The following is a 10,544-nucleotide window of genomic DNA, read 5'->3' as shown; positions in this document are numbered from 1 at the left end:
GCTGGGAAAAGAAATTCTGCGCACCTACGGTGATGGTGTGCCGGAATAAAGGATGAGTGTGTGTGTGTGTGTACCTATCCCTACCCGGTATGGTGTGTGTTAATGTGAGGCACACGATCAAGAGCAATGTTCTTGATATTCTTTATTGCATTTTCTTTAATCAAGAGCGAAATAATATTTACAGAGTCCTTTCTTATGTAGGTCAAAAACTCCCAATATGACAAACGATGTACAATACTGGTCGTTTGCTCCTCAGCTGTCGCTGCCTTCAAACGTTGTAGTTTAAAGGGAAGAGTGCTCTCTACTGGCGTAGTGAGTGGAAAGCCTCTCTTCCCTTTCCAATCCATGTAATAACCAGCTTTGCCCTCATTATCCTCACACGGCTCTGTGTGTTTCTCTCTCCCTCTCCCTCTCCCTCCCTCTCTCTCTCTCTCTGTCTCTCTCTCTCTCTCTCTCTCTCTCTCTCTCTCTCGTCGCACCGAACTGAGAAAGAAAATCCCCTCTCAGACCTTTTAGTTCAATTTTCTTCTTTTGCAATAAATGAGCCTGTCTTCATCCACTCCTTTTAGCACCTTCTGGTGTTAAAGCTCAGATGGAAGCCAGCAGCTGATGTCACGGAGTATCACTCTATCCTTCATTGTGTTTTCGACTGCCACAGTGTGACTCCAAGTTTTCGGCGTATTGTTGCAAAAAAAAAGAAAAAAGAAAAAAATTCACAGTCTCCTCTCCTTTGTTGACCTGTTATTTCCTCTGATTCGTGTCCATTGCGTATGCACCATCTCATGTGTACTGTCTACTCCATCCCAGCTTTCCATGTCTTCCTCTGTGTCTGAACCTAGTTTTTCCTCCAACCTCCACACTAATTGCCTCTTGCATTCTTTTTCCCTTCCATCTTGCCATCCTGATCATCTTTCATTGTACTCCTCTTCCTCTCCCGTCGTCACCCCCCACCCCCACCCCCACCCCCACTCCTCTTTCCTCCCTCCTTCCATCTTCTTTCCACTTTTTCGTCTTTCCTCCCTTCTACTCAACAGTGTTTCCTTCCACAGAGCCCGCTGATGTTCAAGGACCAGATGCAGCAGGACGTCATCATGGTGTTGAAGTTTCCCTCCAACTCACCTGTGACTCACGTGGCGGCCAACACGCTCCCCCACCTCACCGTCCCCGCCGTGGTGACTGTCACCTGCAGCCGCGTCTTCGCCGTCAACCGGTGGCACAACACTGTCGGTGAGCCGGGCCGGGCCCACGCAGGTGGTCCAACCCTCGCATGTGCCCTTGGAAAAAGAAAGAAAGAAAATAAAATAGAGCGTGCCACGCCACATGTGATACCTACCACAGCAGTGGCCCAGTAAAATCACTTCATCACCGCCGCACCAAAACCTACCCGCTGGTCTTAATAGAGCTGTAGCCAGCTGGCTGCGCGAGAGGCTAGCACCTCCCAGGTAAGCCGACCATGAGTGTTTCCACATGTTTCTCCCCAGACATGTGTGAACAACATTACCCACGGAGCCCCTCCCTGAGAATCGGCCTCACCTCGGGGTCAGAGGGCCAACGCAATGGTTACTAGGAAATTAGGCCGAGACTGCACCGCATTTGCCTCACACATCCCCATCTGTCACTGGAGGAACACTTTGAGCAAAAGACTCCCCCCCCTACTAATGAACACAGCTGCAGCAAGCCTCGCCATCCTGTTCCGCAAGAGGGAAATGTGCCTTGGCTTTTTCAGAATAATGATAATAATAATAAGGCCCCCATATTTTCAGACATGTTGCCGTTTCTGAACGGGCTCCAGGTACTCTGTCACACGGATGAAATGTCTCCATTCAGACTCCTAGTAAGACAGATGGACCTGCAGTTCTTCCGTCTCCTGGAAGAAATCATAAATGAGCTTGGCTCTGAAGGGGGAACAGGTGTGTGTGTGTGTGTGTGTGTGGGTGTGTGTTTTGGGTCAGAATTGGCCCTCATGTCTCTGTCTTCCTGGGTCCAGGTCTCCGAGGAGCTCCAGGCTACTCTCTGGAACAGGCTCATCACCTGCCCATAGAGATGGATTCACTGGTTGGTGAGTCACACGCACCAGCCAGCAAATGCAAAACGTCATCCACTTCCATATCTGCTTCTATCTGCACAGGCTTTAATTCATAACTCCCAGGCTTTCGACACATCCTGTGCTCTTGTTTTGTTTGTTTTTTTTTCCCTCTCCTCAGCCAACAACACTGGCAGCAACAAGCGTCAGATCACAGACCTAGTGGACCAAAGCATCCAAATCACCACACACTGTTTTGTGGTGACAGCTGACAACCGCTACATCCTGGTGTGTGGCTTCTGGGACAAGAGCTTCCGTGTGTACTCCTCCGAGACAGGTAGGTTAGAGTGTAAACTCAATTTTCTACAGAGATGTGCACCGATGTGTGGAGGACTGAGTGCCAGGACGGTAGTAGTAATAAAGTATTGCTGACTTCAGACAAATGCAAGAAAAAACATGAATGAATATGTTGTCTAAAAAAAAAAATCCTGTTTCCTGTTTTCCAGCTTTTTATACTTAATGAGAGCAACTAGCAACTTGACGATTTCATTTAATAGAGTGAACTGAGGGTGGAATAGTGGGGGCACATGCAGTCCAGTTTCTTGAGGAGCTGGACTGGTCTGGCTGGGCTGGCTGGGCTCCAACATTTAAAAACAACAACAAAAAAAAAGTTTTTTATGTGACTCTGTCCTGATGTGCTGTTGTATTGGAAGGCAAGCTGACCCAGATCGTCTTTGGCCACTGGGACGTGGTGACGTGTCTGGCCCGGTCCGAGTCCTACATCGGGGGAGACTGTTACATCGTGTCCGGGTCCCGGGACGCCACTCTGCTGCTGTGGTACTGGAGCGGGCGCCACCACATTATTGGAGACAACCCCAATAACAGTGAGTAAGAGTCTAAACACCTACATCCTACAATGGGCTTCTTTTTTTCTTTTTTCTTTTTTAATGCATTCATTCTCAAAATGGTAAGAGGTTCAGATTTTGGGTGCCGTGCAACAGGAAGAGAAATGGACTTTACTTTAACTTTTTAGAAGAATTCTTGATACAATTATCAAGTTATTCTCGTGAAAGCTGGTCTAGTAGCATCAGCAAACCAACAAATCAGCCATTTCGAGGCATGTTCCCAGAGAAAAACCAACAATTCCACATGAGCAAGAATTAAGTGTCCGTGGAAAGGAAAAACTCCTTTCATTATATTATAAAAGAGAGTCAAACTGTCCTGATGCCATTCTAAAGCGACAGCTGATGCATTGTGGGTCAGGTAGTTTAGATCTGAGTTGTAAAACTAATTTTTAGTTTAGGTTCCACATAAAACACAATTTCATCTTGAATAGTCCAGATTTTGGTCCATGACCCTGATGTTTGACACCCCTGATTTCATGGCACAGTGCAGATATTGCAGGTCAAAGTAATCAGATTACCATGATGACAATAAACTTATTTGATGACAAGAATATTCTATTTTGGTAAACATCATAAATGTAACTTTAAATCATAAATACACACATTCCTACACAATACTGGGCTTTTATTTGTTTTATTACAAAAGTCACTCTTGGTAGAGTTGAAAAGGACAGATTTCATATGATGTGGTAAATAGTTATGAAATACAGAATAAAACTACAAAAAACATACATTTACTCTAATTATACATTTCATTTTCTAATATATCATAAATAATTTGTGTTGAATGTAGAAAAAGGACTCAGACATGCTTATTAAAGCTTCACACTTTTCACACATTATCTCAGTAAAAAGTTTTATTACCATATTTGTTGCAAGTGTAGGTTTTACTGCAAAGCCATCGATATAACTTTGTAGTAGTATTGATATTATAATAGCTGTAGATTACATGCAAACATAAAAACCTACAAGCTGTGAGTTGGCCTGAAAAATTTTGCTGATAGAACTCAACATCTGTTAATTATTTATTTCAATGTGAAAAAAGACGAGGAAATCTAAACATTTATGATGTGAGACACAGTTGAGGGACATTATGTTGGATTATATCAACGCTCTGAACTTTAGCTTTATGCTTAACACATCAAAATCGTATAATGTTCTTTCTTTGGACTTGGTTTTTGTTCTTCGAAGTGTGTGATCCACACAGATCCACACACACACAGTTGTGATCGTCACTTTGTGGGTCTTTACCATTGATTTGCATCCATTTCCTGCAGAGTCTGACTCCAGCCGTAACTAAAACCTGAACACATGCACGCACAGGGACAAAGTTAGATCAATCCTTTAACTCCATTTCCCTATATAAACCAGAGAAATACAACTCTTTGTTGGGAAATGAAAGTCTCACCGTTAAAAAAAACTTCTGGTTGTATACAAACTTCCATAGGAAGCAGGAGTCTTTGATCAGTGCAGGAAGAAAAGCATTCGATCTCGCAAATCAAGTAATGTGTGCAGACAGGGGGAGGATAATTTATCTGCACTGTAGCTGTGATCTATTAGTGTGATTCATGGCGCCGAGCTCCGCTGCTTTCAAGTGGAAGACTCCAGATGTCTTGGCGTTTGACGACGGTAGGCCCCAGCGTGTGATTTCTGCTGCTCAGTTCATTTAGCCGCTCATTCGCACTGATTGTCTGCGTTCGAGACGATCCGTCAGGCTCGGAGCGAGCGCGAGGACCTCGAACGGTACGAGCCGCAGATAAGAACCAGTGTGTTTTCATTTTATTGCAAGATAACAAGACAATGTGTGTGTTTTCGGGGGGCCCCGTGTTTCCAATTGTCACACATTTCCAGGAGCTGCTTCAGATTAGTTGTGGGGTTTTTTTTCCCTCTAATTAACTTCACCGAGGCTCCGACAGTTAATTAAGAATTTCAGCTTGGATGCCTCCAATTAGCGAAGGGGCAATAGCACTTGTGTTGCTGCGGCAGGAAAATAGTATTCCCCTGATATTCACACTGCTGCTGCTTACAATGCATCTTCAGCGGACAAAAAAAAAAAGGGAAACCACGTAGCTGAGGAGGCAGCGACGGTCAAGTGGAAAATGATTAGAATCAGCGAAAAACTTAGTTGCATCCTGCGTGTTTGACACAGCGTTGTATGAATTCGTGCAAACAGCCGGTCATCACGGCGGCACCGTGTCACACATTCACAAGGTATGGCCCTCAAATGGATGTCGTGAAGCAGAGAAAGAAGAGAAACACCTCTTTTATTTTCTCGTTCTTTCAGTGGACCATCTTTCCTCCAGGAGCGCCGCTCTACTGATTTCACGCCTCTTATATTTCTTCCGTGACGCTGGGTGAAGGTTGAGTGAATATGCACCCGAAGCTGCCTCATCCCCCCCCCCCCCGCGGATGTGTGACACAGAAATTGATTTCACCCGTTGCCCCAAAAGGCTGCGTGCGTCTCAAACGCGTGATAATTAAAAATAACTTCCAGCTCAATCATGGCACCCGCTTTTCAGACTGGGCCCATCACGGCGCTGTGACGAGGGGTTTGCAATTATTGCCGTGTGGTGGCTGAATCCGGCTCGTCCCAGGGGCTCTGGGGGGGGTTCGGTGCAGGGTGATTGAATCTTTTGTCGGGTAGGTGAGCCTTCTCTTCCCCCTGAGGCTTTTTCTGACACTTGTCCTATTCAGGCCCCCCCCCCCCTCCGCCCCTCAGCAGCGGGCGGCGGGACTGACAGCCCCGCTCAGGTTCTGGTCTCCAAGGGACGACGTTGCATCGATCACAGTCCGGCTCTGTGACCGGACCGCTGCCGCGACACAGGCGATGTGCCAAGCCGGAGGAGGACGGGGTGGCGGGGGAAGGGTGCAACGCATGTCCTCATCATCTATCAGGATGTTGCTGTCATGCTGGAGAAAGTTTGAGAGAATTGGCTGAAGTTTGATTCACAGGTGGAGCCGCCGTCCCTCCCAGGTGTTGGTTCGCTGTCAGCAGCTGCTTGAAGGCTTGAAGGATGTTAATTATAGTCAGGCTGCACACGAATAGAAAATAAATGACAAAGCGAAAGGCTTTAAAGGGGAAATGTCAAGGTGAGGTAATATTTTAGTAGGTGATGGAGAATTCGTGATAATGATTTGAAAAGAGCAGCTCCGTCCCACATTTTCACCTCGCTGTGCTTTTTATGTTCGCTTATCAATCCATCTTATTGTATATCTCCATTTATTTCACGTTGTCTCACCTTTATGTACGTTACCACATCACTTCCTTGTTCTTCACATCTTATTTTATTTTATTTTATTTTATTGTATCATGTTTTGTTTCATCTTCCCGTGTTATGTCTTAGCGTCACTTCGTATTTGAACATTTGTCTTTTTTGTCTTAAAGTTATCATATTATATATTTTATCGTATTGTATATTAACTTATCTAATCATATTTAATCACATTGCATCTTCCTATTGCTCTCGCCCTATATTAAAGTATCTCGTCTCAGTGCATCATAAAGCCTTGTCATATTGTGTTTTCTCATCTTTTATTTTTTGTCTTATCTTTTTGCATCGGATCATCTTATATAATCTCATCACGTGGTATCGTACAATATTTAATCTTTTTGTTTTCTCAAACTGTCCAGTTTGGATTTTTTGTGCCTGTATTCAACACACACACACACACACACACACACGCACACACACACACACACACACACACACACACACACACACACACACACACACACACACACACACACACGCACACGCACACACATTTAAAACAGAATCATTCCAAATGATTAAAGAATTCCTTGACACCTGCTCTTTGTTCGACCAAATGATTTAAAGATAAGTCACTTATTCGGGCGTATAAGTGAAAGGTGCTGCTGGCGATGCGTTCGTCTCAGAAACACCCCGGGTTTCGGGTGCTGGAGGTCGGCTCCAGGTGCCAAGAAACACCCCTCACTAACCTCTCCCCCGGCCACCATCAATCATGTGACACATGGGATGAAATCAAGTGGCCGGGCTGCCATCTCCGGGCATCCCTGCATTTACATAACAATCCAAAGGGACCTCCCTGCCGGCAGACGTATGTCGGCGCCACGCCGCTCAGCCTGAGAGGAGCTGTGGCCCTGATGAATGCGTTTAGTCTTCAGACAGCGTCAGCATCACTTCGGATTGTTTTCAATCAATCGGACCATTCAGGTTCACAGGTTGCATATTCTGATTGGTCTTCCAGGTGACTATCCGGCGCCGCGGGCAGTTCTGACCGGCCACGACCAGGAAGTGGTGTGTGTGTCGGTGTGTGCAGAGCTGGGTTTAGTCATCAGCGGGGCAAAAGGTCAGTGTGCTGCTTTTTGCTTTCAGTCGTGACGCCAACCTCAGAGAGAGAGAAACCCTCACGTCCCCTTATTTCACGTGTTCACGTTGCCATTGACACGACCGTACAGGCGTCACTCTTCTCATATTAACTCAACTGAAACGTCACAAACGACCACAAAGCAGAGTCTTTGCCGTCACAAGTCTATAACAAGAGTCTTAATTGATTTGCTTTAATGTACAGCGTGTCTATTATTACTCTGTGAAGCACAGCCAATTGCCTCAGCAGTAATGTTGAATAAGTTACATTTTCATTAAGTTAGTGATTTACATTGTTCAATTGTCTTAATGTAAAGTCATTTGGGATTTTTTTTTCAGTGATATTGCTATATAAGTAAAATGTAAAGAAGGGTTGGAAGCGTCCAGTCTGAACACGTGTTTCATACTCTGCAAAATCTTATTTAAATCCATTTTTCCTGCGAGGGTTCGATTATTATAATACTTTAGTAGTCAATTACAGATATACTGTGTATTTCATTAAGCTGGGTACTTCATGCAAGCGTTCCCAACTGTGTGTATAAGGAAGCTCCACTCTATATTTTTCATCATGAAAGCAGGATTGTGGTATATTTCTTGTATTTACTGGTGTTCTGTGTGAGCAGAGGGTCCGTGTCTGGTCCACACCATCACGGGAGACCTGCTGCGCGCCCTGGAGGGTCCGGACCACTACCAGCTTCCCCGCCTCATCACCGTGTCCAGCGAGGGCCACTGCATCGTCTACTACGACCGGGGACGCTTCTGCAACTTCAGCATCAACGGCAAGCTGCTGGCACACATGGAGGTCAACGACTCCACCAGGGTGAGCCGGCGCTCTGACGTCTCCATGCATCTATCGATACTTCAAATATGTCCTTTTCAAGTACTGATGATTAATCGTTTAGCGACTCAAACGCTAAAAGTATAATAAACGTGAAGTTTAAAGTGAGTAGTGAAGTGTGTAACTCGCCGTTTGATTTACTATTATCAGTTTATTGTTTTGATTTGTAATTTACAAAACGATTTTCAGATATTGCCTCGTTTTATTTGTCGACACAAATGCTATTGATATCGTTTTGAATGCGGTTAAAAAGGTAACAAAAGTAGAAAATGCCAAAGTATTTGTAAAAACCTGTACTTTAACATTTCAGGTATATGTCATTCATAGTATACTATCTAAATTCTAGCCAGGTAATAATTGAATTACTGACTTAAAACAAGTTATTAGAAGTTGAAGTCTTATAACAAACAGTTATAATATGAACTTATGAACTTATCTGTTCATATGTTTGTGTGAAAGACTACAGTACCTCTGAAAAAGGTTCAAGAAGCCTTAAAAAAAATTCAAGTCGGAGAGGTTTTTTTTGTACTTGTGTACATTCCACAAATTGAATTGGTACTTTTACCTTTATTTTGTCACCACTATGTGTATTTCTTTGTAAGTGAAGCGTGTGAGTTCAGACTTTCACTGGTGTGTCTCTCCGGCCTGAAGACGATCCTGCTGAGCAGCGATGGCCACAACCTGGTGACGGGCGGAGACAACGGCGTGGTGGAGGTGTACCAGGCCTGCGACTTCAAGCAGCTCTACATCTACCCCGGCTGCGACGCCGGCGTCCGCGCCATGGACCTGTCGCACGACCAGAGGTCAGAGGGCGAGTCACACACGCCACACATAGTTGAAGTTAAATATGAATTGAACTGGTTCAGTGCAGAAAAGTAATTCCCTCAAAGAGATCAATAAAATATTTATACTTTTATATGCTATTTTACTGAGGAACAAAATGCTTTGCTACGCTTTGGATTCATATAAACATTGTGGGGGAAGCTGCACGCATGCATCTACATCTTATTTTGAAAATGTTCCTTTATCTCTGCTGCCTCAGACTTTGCGTATCGCGTATTTCACGGTGTGTCTGTAGATGTTTCAGTTAGAGGGGGGGGGTGGGGGGAGTGGGGGTCGGGATATCCACCATTCTCCTCGAAATAGAAACTACCGTTGCCATGGAGACAAAAACATCTTCAACAAATGCACATATTTTGGGTGGCGGTGTTACACACGTGGCAGGTCGGCTCTCGTGCTGCGTGAGATTTGTCTGCAGTGGCGTAGCGGCGGCTGCGGGTCGACAGTTCTGGCTCCGGGGCCGTGAGCCTGACGTCACCATGTGACCCGGCAGTCATGAGAGGTCAGCGAGGCTGAACATTCAAAGCTGCACTTCACAGTCCAGAAACAGAGACCTGCTTCTTGAGCAAATTGATCTGTGAGAATAAGGAGCGACAGCTGCAGAGTCGGCCTCAGAATTCAATCCGGGAATCATAATTACAAAAGAAGCAGGCTGGAAGAGAGAAGCGGCGCTTCTTCAAATGCCACTTTAACCAACCACTTAAATATTTTAATAACCCCTTGATTCAGTGAGGAGTCTTCTGGCTGGACTTTCTGCTGCTGCTCTGTTCATTGTGCTGCAGCTTTTAAGCCCTCGGGGTGTAGCAGTACAAGTCGACCCTGTGAAATCAGCTGCTTTTCCTACATACCAGCCAGACAAGGAGGGGGTGAAGGGGGGGGTAATTTCACATCAACTGAAGACCTTCAGTTGCTCAATGTCCCCAAAAACGTGTTTTTACAGCTTCACCCTGACGGCACGGCTTTGAGGGTAGTTTTCATAGGTCACTTGCCTTAAAATCAAGAAGGCTTGAGGTCAGAGTGAACGTCTGATGATCACAGGAAAACAAATGTCTGGAAGGTCTTTTTAAATTATTTTTAAATGAATTTATACAGAAATGTGTTTGTGGAGTGTTAATAGATGAAACTTTGTAATCAGAGGTACAGTTGGAATATGACATGTTTCGTAAATTACTTTTTTTGTATGACATTTTATGAAACACATTTTAGGATTACTATCTACATCTATAGATCTATATCTATTTATGCCATCTGACACTTGCTTATTAACATTTTTCTTGTTTTTTTTTCAGGACTTTGATCACTGGCATGGCCTCTGGAAGCATCGTGGCGTTTAACATAGATTTTAACCGCTGGCACTTTGAGCATCAGAACCGGTACTGACCCGACGCTCCCAGCAGGACAGTGTGGAGGAACGCAGCGATCGACCCGTCGCCCTCGCAGGAGTGCCGAGTGAACGGCAGAACATCGGCACGGCGCCCCTGAACCGCTTCCTCTGGCGTCTGTGGCTCAACGTGCCGTCCGGCCACCGATGAACGATCCGGGCTCCTCGTTTTGTTTCCGTCGTCCGACCCGAGCACCGGCGTCGGAAT

The 10,544-nt window shown here is 45.1% G+C and overlaps 1 protein-coding gene across 1 annotated transcript in view; it reads left to right on the top strand.

Annotated features, from left to right (window-relative positions):
• Nucleotides 1–10,335, top strand: part of LOC308141652 (neurobeachin-like) — a gene marked incomplete at both ends in the record, with an annotated part of 240,698 nt that extends 230,363 nt beyond the window's left edge. The window contains 8 exon segments of the mRNA XM_080511859.1: nucleotides 1,035–1,227; nucleotides 1,988–2,059; nucleotides 2,205–2,360; nucleotides 2,737–2,907; nucleotides 7,159–7,260; nucleotides 7,901–8,097; nucleotides 8,767–8,918; nucleotides 10,245–10,335. Of these exon segments, the coding sequence (XP_080367985.1) occupies nucleotides 1,035–1,227; nucleotides 1,988–2,059; nucleotides 2,205–2,360; nucleotides 2,737–2,907; nucleotides 7,159–7,260; nucleotides 7,901–8,097; nucleotides 8,767–8,918; nucleotides 10,245–10,335 (1,134 nt within the window).
• Nucleotides 10,336–10,544: the final 209 nt, after the last annotated feature.

Source organism: Blennius ocellaris (genome assembly GCF_963422515.1).
Source record: "Blennius ocellaris genome assembly, chromosome: 2".
In the NCBI taxonomy this organism is placed as follows: domain Eukaryota; kingdom Metazoa; phylum Chordata; class Actinopteri; order Blenniiformes; family Blenniidae; genus Blennius; species Blennius ocellaris.
This window is presented reverse-complemented; position numbering and strand designations above follow the sequence as displayed.